The sequence below is a fragment of the Carlito syrichta genome, unplaced genomic scaffold (assembly GCF_000164805.1).
Source record: "Carlito syrichta isolate Samal-C Ts95f unplaced genomic scaffold, Tarsius_syrichta-2.0.1 Scaffold301887, whole genome shotgun sequence".
Lineage (NCBI taxonomy): Eukaryota > Metazoa > Chordata > Mammalia > Primates > Tarsiidae > Carlito > Carlito syrichta.
Genome location: NW_007245983.1, coordinates 277270 through 292435, shown reverse-complemented (window position 1 = coordinate 292435; position 15166 = coordinate 277270). Strand labels below are relative to the sequence as shown.

The 15166-nt window shown below is 48.1% G+C and overlaps 2 protein-coding genes across 4 annotated transcripts in view; one reads left to right on the top strand and one right to left on the bottom strand.

The window, feature by feature from the left end:
• The first annotated feature begins 353 nt into the window (after window positions 1–353).
• On the top strand, window positions 354–3702 carry ARPC5L (actin related protein 2/3 complex subunit 5 like). Its single transcript, XM_008055578.1, has 3 exons — window positions 354–447; window positions 1385–1561; window positions 2845–3702. Exons 1-3 carry the CDS (start codon window positions 382–384, stop codon window positions 2905–2907), a joined length of 306 nt encoding a protein of 101 aa, XP_008053769.1. The 5' UTR covers window positions 354–381; the 3' UTR covers window positions 2908–3702.
• Window positions 3703–4620: 918 nt separating this feature from the next.
• GOLGA1 (golgin A1) overlaps window positions 4621–15166 on the bottom strand; it is a 65453-nt gene continuing 54907 nt past the window's right edge. For 2 of the 3 annotated variants that reach the window (XM_008055575.2, XM_008055576.2), the window contains 5 exons: window positions 14398–14541; window positions 9111–9170; window positions 8334–8504; window positions 7723–7809; window positions 6245–6873 (listed from right to left, as the gene is read on the bottom strand). In XM_008055575.2, the coding sequence (XP_008053766.1) occupies window positions 6793–6873; window positions 7723–7809; window positions 8334–8504; window positions 9111–9170; window positions 14398–14541 (543 nt within the window). In that variant the 3' untranslated portion in view covers window positions 6245–6792. Of the gene's footprint in view, window positions 6874–7722; window positions 7810–8333; window positions 8505–9110; window positions 9171–14397; window positions 14542–15166 lie in introns of all 3 variants that reach the window. The other variant, XM_021711147.1, reaches the window with a different exon arrangement.

Here is a 15166-nt window from a genome sequence, read left to right as displayed (position 1 = left end):
CCTCTAGTTCTTATGCACGGTTGTTGTAAGGATTCAGTAGCGCACATACGGTACCAAGCACCAAGCAGATGCGAGCAAGCTCAGTCAGCTTGGACTGCAAGTCACCCTTCAAGGACAGTTGCTTTGAGGGGAAGCTGCAGCAGAAGGCAGAAGGAGGGGCTTGCAGAGCTGGTAGAGATGTCCTCCACCCTCCCCATGGCTCAGGAAAGCAACAGGCTATAGACAGACAATGCCCACCTAGAAGCTGGCAGCGGAAGGTGGGTGGAGTGGATAAAATCCCATCTGACTGCTCTCTTGAGCTCTTTTTGAAGTGAGTTTGTTAATGACAGTGTGGACATGCTTGAGCCTAGCCGTCCTTAACTGGTGGGATGCACGGGGGACATGCTTCGGGCGTTCCACGCAGCCTTGCGGAACTCTCCCGTCAACACCAAGAATCAAGCCGTGAAGGTAAAGAGGTGGTGCTGCGGTTCTGCGGGTGCTGGGACCAGGGCTGTGGTCATCTGTCTGCCCTGTGGGAGAGGGAGCTTCCTGGGGCTCTGGACAGCGTCTGTTCTCTCTGCACCTGTGCGAGTGAGCTGGCACTAGGCTCTAGGCAGCGCTTCTGCGGGAGCCTCCTGACCTTCCCCAGATGTTGAGCTTTCTCTGACATCAAAGCGGTCAGTGTTTATAATAACAGCTCCCCAAAGAAATGTTCGCTCCTCCCCAGGTCTAGTGGGGTGAGAAGCCACCCCAGCCCTGACTGATTAGCAAAATTAGCTTGCCCTGTGGGACTTAGTGGTGGTTACTTTCACAGGCTATTGCGTAGGCTTCATTTGCAAAGGATTTAAGTGACTTTAAGATGCCCTGCCTCTTAGAAACTAAGTAAAAAGATACAGGTGTGCTTCCTGCATCACTGAGGCTAAAATTTGGTCCAGGGAAAGGGGTCTCTGAAGCTGGGGTTCTGGCATCTTGTGACAGCCATTGGTGACACAAAGGTGCAGGGGAATGGCTCCTCTGTTCCTGGGTGCGTAGAGAGAGAGAAGCTGAGGCCAAGTAAACCTGTTTTATTTTGAAAAAAATGGACCCCCACCCCACCATTGTGATCTTATGTTGTGTAAGGCCTTGTTGGTGTCATAAAAAAGAGTGATGCTTGTCCCTAGCAAACCACTTATTATTGCCCTCAAAATAAGAGGAATACATGATTGGCATAAATAAGGAGTAATTTGAAATGTAAACCAATAAAGTAATTTTAGCTTACTTATTGTAACCATTCTAGATGAATTAGAAGCTGGACAGTGTTTCTGGTGACTGCTGACCACTTGGTTAAGTGTTCCTGCGCCCACGGGGGCGTTTAGCTGCGCCTGGGCTATGGCTCTGGGCCTCACTCATTTTCTTTCCTTTGCAGGAGCGAGCCCAGGGCGTGGTGCTAAAAGTGCTCACCAATTTTAAGAGCAGTGAAATTGAGCAGGCTGTGCAGTCACTGGACAGAAACGGCGTTGACTTGTTAATGAAGTACATTTATAAAGGGTTTGAGAAGCCCACAGAAAATAGCAGTGCAGTGTTACTCCAATGGCATGAAAAGGTATGTGAATGCATGACCCCCACAGGCAGCCTACTGACTTACCCTAAGGTTCAGATTAGGAGGCCAAATTTTCTAAAACAAACGTAGGAGAGTCTGCTAGGCATATGAGGTCAGGGGACGAGTCTAAGCATAGGGTATCTGATTAGTTACTGCTCCCAAGGAAGCACCTGGTGGGGATCTAGTGGCTGTGGTAACTGCAGTTGCTTTTGATTTTTAGCTGCTGATTTATGCCAGGCAGGACGGGGTACCCTTGGTACAGGACACAGGGGCAGGTGACATGGCATGGTAAGGTAGATGGGGAGTCCCAGGTAGGAGGGAGGTTTGTTGGTTGGTTGGGACTTCATGATACTTTTTTTGCATTGGTGGAGGCAGCTGCTGGGGGAGAGGGAGCGGGGGGTGGGGGTGGACTTAGAAATGCAGGCTGAGCCCTCCAGCCAGCTCTGAGGGCTTCCTGCCCTGGCCTGAGCCTCACCAAGCCAGAGGGGGCAGTGGGTAGAAAACATCACTTGATGTGGCCTTCACCATTGGTAGAAAGAGCTGATCCGCCCTTCACTTGTGTTGGTACAAGAGCAGGTCCTTTGGTCAAGCCTGTGTTGTGCCTGTGGGCCACAGCGGCCCCCTCCTCTGCACACCCTGTAGTGCGGCAGTCAGCACACCTACCACTACAGGAGACAGGCTGTTACTCACATGTTTTCCCTCCCGGGTTGCTCAGTGTTGAGTCTGAAGAGAGCTCTTACGGCAGTCAGTCCCCTGGGGCAGCCTGGCTGCGGGGCTGTGGTTGTGGCTGGTGGGCGTGCTGCACCTCCTCAGCCTCCCCTCTTCTGGGCTCAGTAGGTGAGGGTGGCTTGGGCTTGCGGGGAGCGAGCAATCCTCTGCATGGGATGGTCAGGCTTTTTTGTCCTTTTAGAGCAACTTGTTTGATGCCTGTCAGCCACACCAGCAGGCTGCCGTCAGTGGGCTTGTGTGTACGTCCGTGCCTAGGGCAGTGCTGGCAGGCTGGCAACAAAGAGCTTGTCCAAAGGGAAACTCGAAGGGCTCTGCCATCTGTTTGGTGAGTGTCCTCAAGCTGGTTCTGCCCAAGAGCTGGCAGCTCTCAGGAGCCGTGGCTGCAGGACAGAGCTCTTTCCCTAGAATGAGGTCTGTCATGGGGATCCTTTTTCAGAGGGTCTATGACATGGTGGGATCTAGGTCAGGGAGTGCCTGGCCCCATCTCCCTGGCAGGCTAGGCTCCCTCTTGGCCCGCCAGGTCTCATCTGACACGTTTCCTTTTCCTGCCCCCACAGGCCTTAGCAGTAGGAGGACTAGGCTCCATTATAAGAGTTCTTACAGCAAGAAAGACTGTTTAAAAAAAAAAGACTCATGTTACCTTGAGAAGAATTGTGGATGCCCAGGCTGGTGAAGAAGGGACTGACAATGGACCATCTTTCTAGGAACTCCCAACTAAACTATTTCAGGACATGTATCTGCTGAAATGTATTTTATTTTCAGGGTGGAGGGAGAAATTGTCTTACTGTTTCCTAAATCCTTTGCAGGATCTGATAGTCTATGCCTTTGTCTACAAGTAATGCAGAACTGACATTCTGTCTACTAGAGTGGCCGGCCAGCGTTGGTCAGGTGTACCTATGTGCACCGGGGGAGGGATGATTCAGGCAGGTGCAGATCCAAGGGCTGTGGTTAAAGGGAGAGTTTGTGTTTTTTGAAGTGGAAAAGACCCAAGAGTTTGTACAGACATCCTGTCTTCCCAGAGAAGGCAGCCACTCTTGGGTTCCTTGTAAAGTGCCTGCTGCATCAATAAAGCTCTTGGCTTATTAGTATATACATTGCAGTGTGTTTCATGTATATAAAAAAAAAAAAAAAAAAAAGGGTAACGAGTGGGATGGTAACGAATGAGAGTTTGTTCCAGAAACTCAGCGTGGAAGGGGTAGACGTGTCTCTGTTTAGCCATCCCTGGGGAGCGAGCATGGCAATCTACAGGCCCTCTGCCACAGCAGTACAGCAAGCCTCACCCTTGCCTATAGTGCTGCTGGCTGCTACAGAGAGGCATTGTGCTGAATAACTATTTATTGTTTCCTACTCCTTTGATTTGTATGTAATTTTGGAGCTTATTTAATTTAATAAAGTGCCAAACATTTAATAATTCATCAAGGCTTTAAAAGTCTTCAGTTTGTGATTGCACTTGGAATCTTTTGAGGGTGGGCCTCAGATATGCCTTGTCACCATCTCCCAATGCTGGGTCAGCTGTGTTGCAGGAGTATTCTTACTGCTGCACTGACAAGTTTTCTTTAAAGAACTAACAGGTCGGGCGCGGTGGCTCATACCTATAATCCCAGCACTTTGGGAGGCCAAGGTGAGCGGATTGCCTGAGCCTAGGGGTTCAAGACCAGCCTGAACAACTTGGCAAAACCTCATCTCTATAATGAATCAAAATTAGCTGGACGTGGTGGTGCATGCCTGTAGTTCCAGCTACTTGGAATGCTGAGGTGGAGGGATCAACTGAGCCCAGCAGGTGGAGGCTGCGGTGGCCACGAACATGCCATTGCCCTCCTGCCTGGGCAACAAGAGAGAGACTCCCAACTCAAAAAAAAAAAACCACAAAAACAAGCAAAAACTAACAGCCAGAAATAGAGAGCATCAGCTAACATATATGCATAATTTCATTCCCTATAACCAATAACAGTAAGCCTCTTGGAAGGGCAAAAATGCTTTTCTTTCCTTTTCAGCATATGAAATTGCAGCTTGCTTTTTGTCAGAGGTAAAGACTCCATTCATATTCCTGAAGTTCTTCTGGGTCAAATGGGCCTCGGATATAGACTCTGATCAAAGTGATACAATCTTCCCCTCTCCAGCCTGTCTGCAGAACTGCTGCAATTCTTGGGAGGCAAGACTAAGCTGTTGGTGTCATTAAATTACATACATTTATTCACTCAAACCCAATTTGGGGAGGTTCTTTCTGAAAGGCAAATGTTCTCTAGCCCTTGAAGTTGGCCTTGAAGCATTAAATACAGGATACCGTGTACTAGGATTGAACAAGTCAAAGAAATACTACACACCAAACTACATCAAGTCATCCACTGCAGCTGCATATGGATTGAAGAGCTTTAATCAAAAAGTGTATTGCACCACAAATGAATCTATAGCAATTTTAGATAATACAATCCCTATTTACAACATTGAAGGAGAGGTCAAGATCCAATGCTCATATAAAGGGCTATACATATTGTCTCTCTCACAAAGTTTTATACAATTAAAAGTGCATTAAATCACTTAGAATATTTACTCCACTCTTCCTCTTAAAGCTGAAGGAAATTTAACATGCAGGAGGAAAGCCTAATCAGTGAATTCTCCCTCAGTGTGTGCAGGCTTGGGAATAGGCCCCACAGCTACATCTTAAACAGCCGGGGAAGTGGGAGGTGGGGTGTGTGTGAGACCTGCTCAAGGACTGGAGAAGCCATAGAGGGTCATACCGGGCTTCCACAGAAGTATAGCTGCCGCTGGCACGCCTTGAACTACCCAGTCTTAGCGATTCTTTCCTGAAACAGTTGAAAAAAGGAAATCCTACTTTGAAAAGAAAGCTACCTCTTGCTTGTCAAGATTGCAGAACAGAAGGGACTCCTGTTTCATGTTCCACCAGGTAAATGGAAAACCGCATTCTAATCATGGGACAGACGTCTGCAAGGAAGAGCGCTATGAGGAGGCAGGTCGTGGGGAACGGCTGTTCAGATGGCAGAGAGCCTGAGCTGGGACCGAGGGGCTGCTGCCCTGGCTTGCTATTTCATACCTGCAGATAGTTGTTTTTCTGTGAGATTTATTTTTATATACATATTTTGGCCCTAAGCACAATTGAGAAACAACTTACACTATTGGATAACTCATAATAAATTTAGGAGCTCCAGCTATGAATTCATTTTTTTATTTAACCAATGAAACTTTAATCAAACGATAAATCAATAAACGCTTTTTCTTCAGATTCGATATTGTGGCTTATCCAGAACAAGGATGTTCCCTTTTCCTCAATAATAGTACCTTTTTTTTTTTTAATCAGTCACTACCAGAGCCATGTGCATGATCTGAAGTACTGCAGCCACCGGGGGCTGTCTGAATGCCATACGTGGATGTGGTGTCATTTGAAACATACGGGGTAGGATGAGGGAGAGAGTGGCTCCACACACAAAGCAGACTGCCTCATGTTTTGGTCAAGGCTGGGGGAAGAGCTGCTGCTTCCACCGAGTACAGCAGATAGTCCTTAAGTGGAGGACAGGCGATTAACATCTGCCCAGCGGTAGCACATCCCTGAAGCAAGGGCAAAGCCAACGAAACACCACCACTGCTTCAGAGAGCAGCAGATGCCACAGAATGCTACTGAAATTACAAAGGGACAGGAATTCCTATTTTATAAATAATTTCCTCTTGATGCTTGGATCTTCCTTTAAGAACACCAGTTAAATGGATTTTGTAAAACAGAAGACATGTTTATAATAGTGAAGAACTTTAGCTATAAAAAATAGTTTAAAATGGTTTACCAGCAACCTATCCAAGACAAGTACATTCATTAAAAAGGCAATTGAGTGTATTTGGTACTAAGGATCTTTTTACATATTTGTTAGTTATCTTAAGTAAAATGGAGATACCGTCTCAAAGTTGCATATTCTTCATCTACACTGGCCCTTAAAGATGTACACATCTGAAGTTCTAGGTGGTTTGAAAAACAAGTGAAATAACATTTTCTTGAGAGGAAAGTATAAAAAGCCTCTTCTAACTTGTCTGCATTCTAAAAAGCAACCCTCACGGACTTGGCTGTTCCTAGCAGAAGCAGGTGGGTTAGGCCTGCTGGGCACCATTTCAAAGGGCTGTCTCTACCTCCAGCGTCATCACATGATGACTCACTTGCCACCTGGCAGATGATCGCTTCAGCTGTAAGTGCTAACATGAAAAGTTACAGGATTCAGGTGCAGATGGGGTGCTGGCCAGAGCTGGGGTATTAGCAGCACTGTGGAAATCTGGACAGTGCTAGGACCCTCCCATTTGGTGACCAGAATGACACAGGATCAGCTAACCCCTGAGGTTCATGTCAGCCTGCAAGAAAGTGAGCCTTGAGTCTTGTAAACAATGTTTAGACACTTGTACAAAATACTGCAGTTACAGTGATTAAAAACCCACCCAGACTGGTGTGTCAGTGTTCTTTTCACAGAAAAAGAGTCAACCCATAGAGCTCCATCCTTGGGTAGTTCCCTCTAGGACCATGGTATCCGAGGGTTTGAGATAGATGGCCGGATGCTGCCCTTGGGAGCTGGTTTGGACCCAAACCACGACATCTGTGTTTGAAACAGAAAAGGCTCTTGAGACTTGGTGTAGAGAAAAGTGAACCAACCCCTCCCCCTCCCTGGGCCTATCCTCTTCCAGCCCGCATACATCCTGACTTTGGCTCTGAGCAGAGCAAGATGGTTTGAGTGACCAGTCTGTAGGCCCCATCCTAAGTATGAGAGGAAAATGAGGGGAAAAAGTGAATTGACAAGAACAAGGTAGTGGAACTGTAGGTAATTAACTGTAGGCAATTTTCTCATAACACTTAGGCAGATCTGTTTAGGTTTTTTTTTTGAGTAGGAGTCTCTGTTGCCCAGGCTGGTGCAGTGGCATACTCACAGCCACTGCAGCCTTGACCTGCTGGGCTCAGGCAGTCCCTCCGCCTCAGCCTTCCAAGTAGCCAGAACTATAAGCACGTACCACCACACCCAGCTTATTTTTCTTAATTTATTGTAGAGATCATTTCTACAACTTGTGAACTTGCCCAGGCTGGTCTCAAACCCCCGGGCTCAGGCAGTCCTCTCACCTCTGCCTCCCAGAGTGCTATGGGATTATAGGCATGAGTCACCGTGCCTGGCTTTTTTGGAATTCTTAAAACGTCTGGATGTAAGGCTAGACCTAGGGCTATAAATAAAGGATATCAATGAGAATGCTCTGAGAAATACAAGGCCAACTGGTCAAGTACAATACAGGCATCTGGGCACAAAGGGTGTCCTCACTACATACTGCCTAGGTCAGGCTCATCCTAAAGTGGCTCAGCTGAGCATCAGCCGTGACTGATTACCTGCCTCCAGAGCTGGTCTCATTTGCCCAGTGCTAACTAGTTTGAGAGGCCAGAACAGCAGACTAGAGAGCCCTACCTTATACTCCAGGGTTTCTTTGAGCATGTTTTCTTCTTCTTGGGAAAAGTTCAGCAACACTGACACAGCTTTTATTAGATGAAAAGCCTGAAACAAAATAAGTTTTGCTGCCATGGGCCTTGGTGGGAGTAAGGTGGGGGCAGGGACAGGGAGTTAGGGGGCTAAAGGGCAGTGTTTCCTATTTCCCTTGGTTAGTACGGACCAGGTGGTGGGTTAGGACCTGGTCCTCTGAGGTTTGACAGCAATGACAGGTGCTCTTCCTCCCCCTCCCCCCTGCGGGAACTGGCAGGGTCAAGAGAAATTAAATTCCTTCAGCTGTCCTCTTTGGCAGGATGGAGGAACGCTGGGCTGATTGAGTTCTCCAGCCTCTGGCCTCAGCATCCAAGTTAGGATTTAGGAGTGGAGCCCACATCTCCCACCAGGAGCCAGTTCCCTAGATGGTCTCCCTGCTCAGTGAGCAGGTCAATGCCAGCAGGAGAAATGACTAAGGGTCCACGTGGGTGGTCAAGTCAGAGTGCGGGAGAGGAAGAAATGGGCTGGGTGGGAAGCCCGGCAGGACAGACTGCAGAGCTGGGGCTCAATACCCAAAAGGCACCTCAGCAGCACTTTACCTCGGATTCTCGACAGGACATGAATTTTAAAACAACATGCTTAAGGTATTCAAAGTTGATCTCCCGAGCATCAGTCAGGTCAGCGTTATTCGTGACAGAAGGGGCCATGTTTGCCATCTCAGGTCCAGGTTTCTCCCGGACTTCAAAAAGCTCATTATCAGGTCTGATTTTCTGAAAAGCCAATGGAGAAGATGCTACATTAAAACCTTCAAGACAGGCCTAAAAATCACACGGGAGATGTATCTGGCCCAAGCTGTGGTCACCATTGTAGGGAAAAAAGGCTCCACCTGGGAAGGAAATGCCAGAGCCTGAGGAAGGCTCAGCATTTCCAGGTGGGGTTGACAACTGAGGGCAGAGTGAGGTCATGTGGGGAAACTCGGATGTTCCTTATCCGTGTCAAGACAGATGTTCCTGAGGCCTGGTACAGAGGGGCTGTTCTCGTCCCACGTCTGGCCAAGCACTTCGCCACACTCATACTGTACAGACATCCCTGCAATGACCTCACAGAGCAACCCCTATTTACAGGATTCAGGCTCAGGAAGGCAGGCAACGGCCAATCCACACAGCCGCTCAGAGGCATGTACAAGCTGGCAAGGCCATTGTCCCACCAGCTAACATCTGACTTCCCAGTGATCCCTTGCAACCAGCTTGGCAGGTTGGTGAAGGGAAGCAGCATCAGGCAGCAAGGGAGCCCAGGAGGACCAGAGAATCAGGGAGGGCAAAGGCAGTAGGGGTGGGTCTGAGAAACCTGGGCTGGCACACTGCGTGAGCACTCACCAACTCCTTCTGCAGAGTCTTTTTGAGTTCCAGCATCCTCTGCTGCATCTGCTTTATGGTCTGAGACAAACCCCCCACCCCCATAAAAAGCCAGTCGTTAGATGCACATTTCACCATCTTTAAGGTCTAAAGGAAACAGAACAGAATGATAACTCTTGGATCTCCAGATCCCACATGGCCATCAAGTGGTCAGAGTCCCTCTGTGCAGGATACAAATGACCCAGTGCTGCCCAACCCCTCCTGCGGGCTCATCCTTTCTGCCTGCTTCCAGTGCAGCCTACACCCAGCACAGCTGGAAATGGCTCTGGATGATAGATTCTGTCACAATTATATTTATGTGCTATGATCACCAAGCAGGACACTGAGGCCAGATGTATGGTTATTAGCATCATCACTGCTGCTCTCATGAAATGCCCTAATAATTTGCAATGCTAATTGTGAAAGGTAAAAGATCATAGTTTTTCTGTACAACTCACCAGCACTGGGTGACATATATATATATATATATATATATATATATATATATATATATATATAAACATATATATATAAAAACATATATATATATAAACATATATATAAACATATATATATATATAAACATATATATAAACATATATATATATATATATATATATTTTTTTTTTTTTTTTGAGTTGGAGTCTTACTCTGTCGCCCAGGCTGGAGTGCAGTGGCACACTCACAGCCACCCCAGCATTGACCTGCTGGGCTCCAGCGATCCTTCTGCCTCAGCTTTCTAGGCAGCTGGAAGTACAGGTGCATGCTATCACGCTCAGCTAACTTTTTTTTTTAAATTGTAGAGGCGAGGTCTCACCAAGTTGCCCAGGTTGGTCTCGAATCCGCGGGCTCCCAAAGTGCTGGACTGAGCCACTGAGCTTGGCCTATATATTTTAGTTATTTATTTTCTCTCTCTCTTTTTTTAAAGAGACAGGATCTGGCTATGTTGCCTAGGCTGGATTAGAACTTAGAACTCCTGGGCTCAAGCAATCCTCCCAACTCAACTTCTCGAGTAGCTAGGACTATAGACATGTGCAACCATGCCTAATTTTATTTTATATTTAATTAGTGAGTTTAGTTAGTATTATGAAGCTTACATATAATACTTATTTTATATTTAATGAGTGATACTTAGTATTATAAGCCTTAAATATAATGTGCATTCCATTATTCACTAGAAATGCTGAACTCTATTTTCTCAATTAAAAAACGTTATAGTCAGCCGGGCTTGGTGGCTCAGCCTGTAATCCCGCACCTTTGGGAGGCTGAGGTGAGTGGATTGCCTGAGCCCGCGGGTTCGAGACCCACCTGGGCAGGTGAGACCTCATCTGTACAATAAATCAAAAAATCAGCCGGGCGTGGTAGCGCACGACTGTGATTTCGGCTACTCGGAAGGCTGAGGCGGAAGGATCGCCGGAGCCCAGCAGGTGGAGGCTGCGGTGGCCGGGAGTGGCCACTGCACTCCAGTCTGGGCGACAGAGTGAGACTCCAACTCAAAAAAAAAAAAAAAAAAAAGGCGTCTGTGGTTTCAATTTGTATTCTCTTAGTTGACCATGAGGCTGGACGTTTCCCCCAAAATACATCTTTTGTTTTTAATCTTATTTTTATTTTTGAGTCAGAGTCTCACTCAGGGTCACCCAGGATGGAGTACAGTGGCATGATCATGGCTTACCACTGTCTCAACCTCTTGGGTTCAGGTGATCCTTCTGCCTCAGCCTTGTGAGCAGCTGGAACTATGGGCATTTGTCACCGTGCCCAACTAATTAAAAAAAATTTTTTTTTAGAGATGAGGTCTTGCTATGTAGTCTAGGCTGGTATCAAATTCCTGGGCTTGAGTGATCCTCCTGCCTCAGCCTCCCAAAGTGTTGAAATTACAGGCGTGAGCCACCATGCCTGGTCTATTTTATCTTATGTTGTTTCCTTGGTTTCTTTTGCTCATTCATTAACTTATCCAATAATATTGAGTCCCTGCTATGTGCCAGACACTGTTGTAGGGTCTGGAGAAACAGCAAATATTCTGTCCTCAGGAGGGAAAAGAGTCAATAAACAAAGACACAGTGTATCAGAAGGTAATAAGAGGCATAGAGAAAAAGATAGTGAGGTGAGCAGTTAGGAGGCTCTGGTGGTGAGGTTGGTCAGTGGTGGCAGGGGAGATCTTGCTGATAAAATAACACCATAAAGGAAGTAAGGGTAATCGGGGGAAGAATCTTCCAGACAGAAGGCTCAGTGAGTGCAAGGGCCTTCAGCTGGGAGGGTGCTTGATCTATTGGGAGGGTGCTTGATCTATTCACAGAAAGGCAAGGACCATGTGGCTGACGGAGAGAGGGGGACAGACGGGGCTGAGGTGAAAAGGGTAAAAAGGGGGTCGGACTACACAGGGCTTTGCAGGCCAAGGACTCTGGCTTGCATCAAGAGGTAGGAAGTCAACAGGGGCCTGGGAGAGAGAGGGACAGGGACTTTGAAGCCCAACACCATCTTCCAGAGAAGAGATGACGGTAACCTGGAGTAGGTGGCAGTGGTGAGCAGCAGTTAGTTCCAAGTATAGTCTGAGGGGAGAGCTGAAAGGATCTGCTAACTGTCTGAATGCTGGCAGAGAAGAACCAAGGGGGGTAAGGACAATTCCAAGGTTTGACCATGGACAGAGAAGGGAAAGAGGCTGTGGAAGTGAGGGAGCATAGCGAAGTGCAAGTGTTGGTGTTTCTAAGTTTAATATGCCTTTTAGACACACATGGAGAGAGACGCATGAGGCTGGAGACGGGGTGTGAAGCCAGCAGCGTAGGGTACAGTGAGATTACCAAGGGGAAGTGTCATGCAGTGGAGGTGCAAGGGCCAAACCTGTGGCCACAGCATGTAGGAACGTGAGGAGATTGGCCCATCAGAGGCGGTGGAGAAGGAGCAGCTATAGATGGGAGCTTCAAGAGGGAGAGAGATCAGTCCAATGCTGCCGACAGGCTCATCAGAGGGAAAGTAGGAACTGACTTTTGGATTTAGTTGGTCCAATGAGCTTGACAAGAGTTTTCGGTGGAGTGGTGTGGGAGAGCCTGGTGGGACAAGGTTGAAACAAGGAGGAGTGAATGTGGAGATGGCAGGTGGTTTTGGCACGTCAGTGTGGGAGAAATGCAGAGAGACATGGCAGCAGCTGTAAGGGATGTGGGTAAAGTGTGCTTATAAGATGGTCTGCATGATACTATCCATGTGAGTGGGTGGAATGTCTCCAAGAAAAAGCAAGGGGTAGCCGGGCTTGGTGGCTCAGCCTGCAACCCCGTGCCTTGGGAGGCTGAGGTGAGTGGATTGCCTGAGCCCGCGGGTTCGAGACCCGCCTGGGCAACTTGGTGAGACCTCATCTCTACAATAAAACAAAAAAATTAGCTGGGCATGGTAGCGTGCGCCTGTAGTTCCAGCTACTCGGAAGCCTGAGGCAGAAGGATCGCCGGAGCCCAGCAGGTCGAGGCTGCGGTGGCCGGGAGCGGCCACTGCACTCCAGTCTGGGCAACAGTGAGACTCCAACTCAAAAAAAAAAGCAAGGGGTAGGCTGACTACAATGTAGTACAAGTACACCAGAGAGGGAGGTGCATAAGGAGAGAGCCTAGGCAGGCAGTTGGATGATGTCACTGGAAGGCCCAGGTAGGGGCTGTGGAAATACTCTTCTCAGAGAAGCAGGATGCTAGCGGAAGAGCAAGGATGGGAGAGGCAGGATTGGAGCTGAAGAGAGAAGAGGAGGTAGAAATGAAGCTGGAATAAGGGCAGTGGAGCACAAAGGCCCTGGGAAGAGCCCCAGGCTTCCTGGAGGACGGTGGTGCTGAGCTTCATGGAGACCCACCAGTGTGACTGCGCATTCCTCAGTCACACTGGGCTCCAGGGCTGCGTGCATGGAGCAAGGAAGACTCGGGTTTAACCAGAGACTTGGCCGGGACTGTCTGGAAAGGGAGAGATGCCAGAGAACTGAGGGTGTTAGGAAAGCCGCAGTTGTCACGACAGATTGTGGACTCTTAGCTAAAGAGGCAAGAAGGCTCCACGGTCAGTGAGGCTGAAAACTCAACAGACAGAGGTTCTGTTGGGACACATGAAATTCGCCAACAGGGAAAACAAAACTTGAGTGTTTAGGAATGCAAGCTGAGGTGGTAAAACGAGAAAAGCAAGGCAGTCATTTCCATAAAGGTTAGGACTGTAGTGACTGGCAGAACTGTGAGGGCCACCTGAGAGGGCTAAGCTTCTGGAATGTTGGTGGTGTCCTGATTTGTGTTCAGAGTGTGTTTGCTTTTTCCTGATTTATTGAGCCACGTATTTGTTTTGTACGCTTTCCTGTGTGTAACTTATATTTCACAGCAAGAGATTAAATGAGAGAGAATGAACACTTCCCCTCTTGTTACAGATCTAAAAAAACTACACACAGTTCAGGGGCAGGATTTCAGGCCAGAACAATAAGCAACCAGCACACATAGGACACTTTAAAAACCAGGTTCAAGACCAGGCATGGAGGTTCACACCTGTAATCCCAGAATTTTGGGTGGCAGAAGTGAGAGGATTGCCTGAGCCCAGGGGTTCAAGACCAGCTTGGGCAACATAGCAAGACCTCGTCTCTACAATAAATTATTAATAAAAATTAGCCAGGTGTGGCAGCACATGCCTATAGCTTCAGCTACTTGGAAGGTTGAGGTGGAAGGATCGCCTGAGTCCAGCAAGTCAAGGCTGTGGTAGCCATGAGCGTGCCACTGTATTCCAGACTGGGCGACAGAGTGACTCCAACTCAAAATACCCAAAAAACCAGGATCAAATGAGACCCTGAATTTACAGGTACAGAGGCCGGGGGTAGCAAAATCATGACATTTAGTGAGCTTCTACCAAATACCACCAAAAAGTTTACAGGGAAGTTAATAAACACTTTCATTTCATTCCACTTGCCCCCTCCAAAACACTTAAAGACAAGAATCAGTGCTATTCCTTCACAGCTGTAGACAGGAAGTGCAGAGGTAAGGGGACTGACCCAGTGGCCTGGCAGGGACAGCAGAGTCAGTGGGGAAACACTTGGGCTTGCAGCAGCTCAAGCTCTGGCACTCAGACAGTACTTTATGGCAGTGCGGGGAGAAGAGGACTGGGGACAGTGTGAGAGGACAGCACACAAGAGGCGAACAGTTGGGGAAAGTGCTTCTGATGAAACAGGTCATCTCCCCAAGAGGTTCCTGTAGCACCAGCAGGACCCTCTGACTGAATCATTCTAGGACAGGGACAGAGTGGAGATACAAACAGCTGAGGCAAAGGGCATCCTCACCTTATTTTTCTCTGTAAGCTGCTGCTCCAAGTCCTGTTTTTCCTTCTGTAGCTGCCCCAGATCCATGGTCCCAACCTCACCATTTGGTGTTCCTCCTACAGCTGGACGCTGGAACACAGGGTCCTGCATGGTCTTCGAGGTCACCTACAGAGTGGTGGCAGCAAATTGAGAGCCACAACAGGCAAGGTGAGCTGAGCCACAAGTGCATGGGACAGGGGAGCCAGATTTGTTCACTGGTGTAGCCTGGTGTGCTCCAACAAGGAACTGGCCAGGAACCAAATTCTAACTATGGAGAAGATCCTGCCCAGAGAGACAATTAGCTTTCCATGCAACTAGCCTTTGCTCAGATGAAGGGGGTTTCTTTTTTCTTTTGAGTCGGAGTCTCACTCTGTCACCCAGGCTGGAGTGCAGTGGCACACTCACGGCCACCGAAGTCTCGACTGCTGAGCTCATGTGATCCTTCAGCCTTCCAAGTAGATGGAACTACAGGTGTACACCACCATGCCCAGCTAGTTTTTTGATTTACTGCAGAGTTGAGGTCTCACCAAGTCACCCAGGCTGGTCTCGAACCCTTGGACTCAGGCAATGCTCTCACCTCCACCTCCCAAAGTGTTGGGATTACAGGCATGAGCCACCATGCCTGGCAAAGGGCGTTTCCTTCTGCCCTGCACATTGACAGGTATTGCCACCTACGATGGGCTTTTCAGACTTCACAACCTCCTTGCCACTTGAGTACCCTCACTTGTTTCTTTTTTTTTTTTTTTTTTTG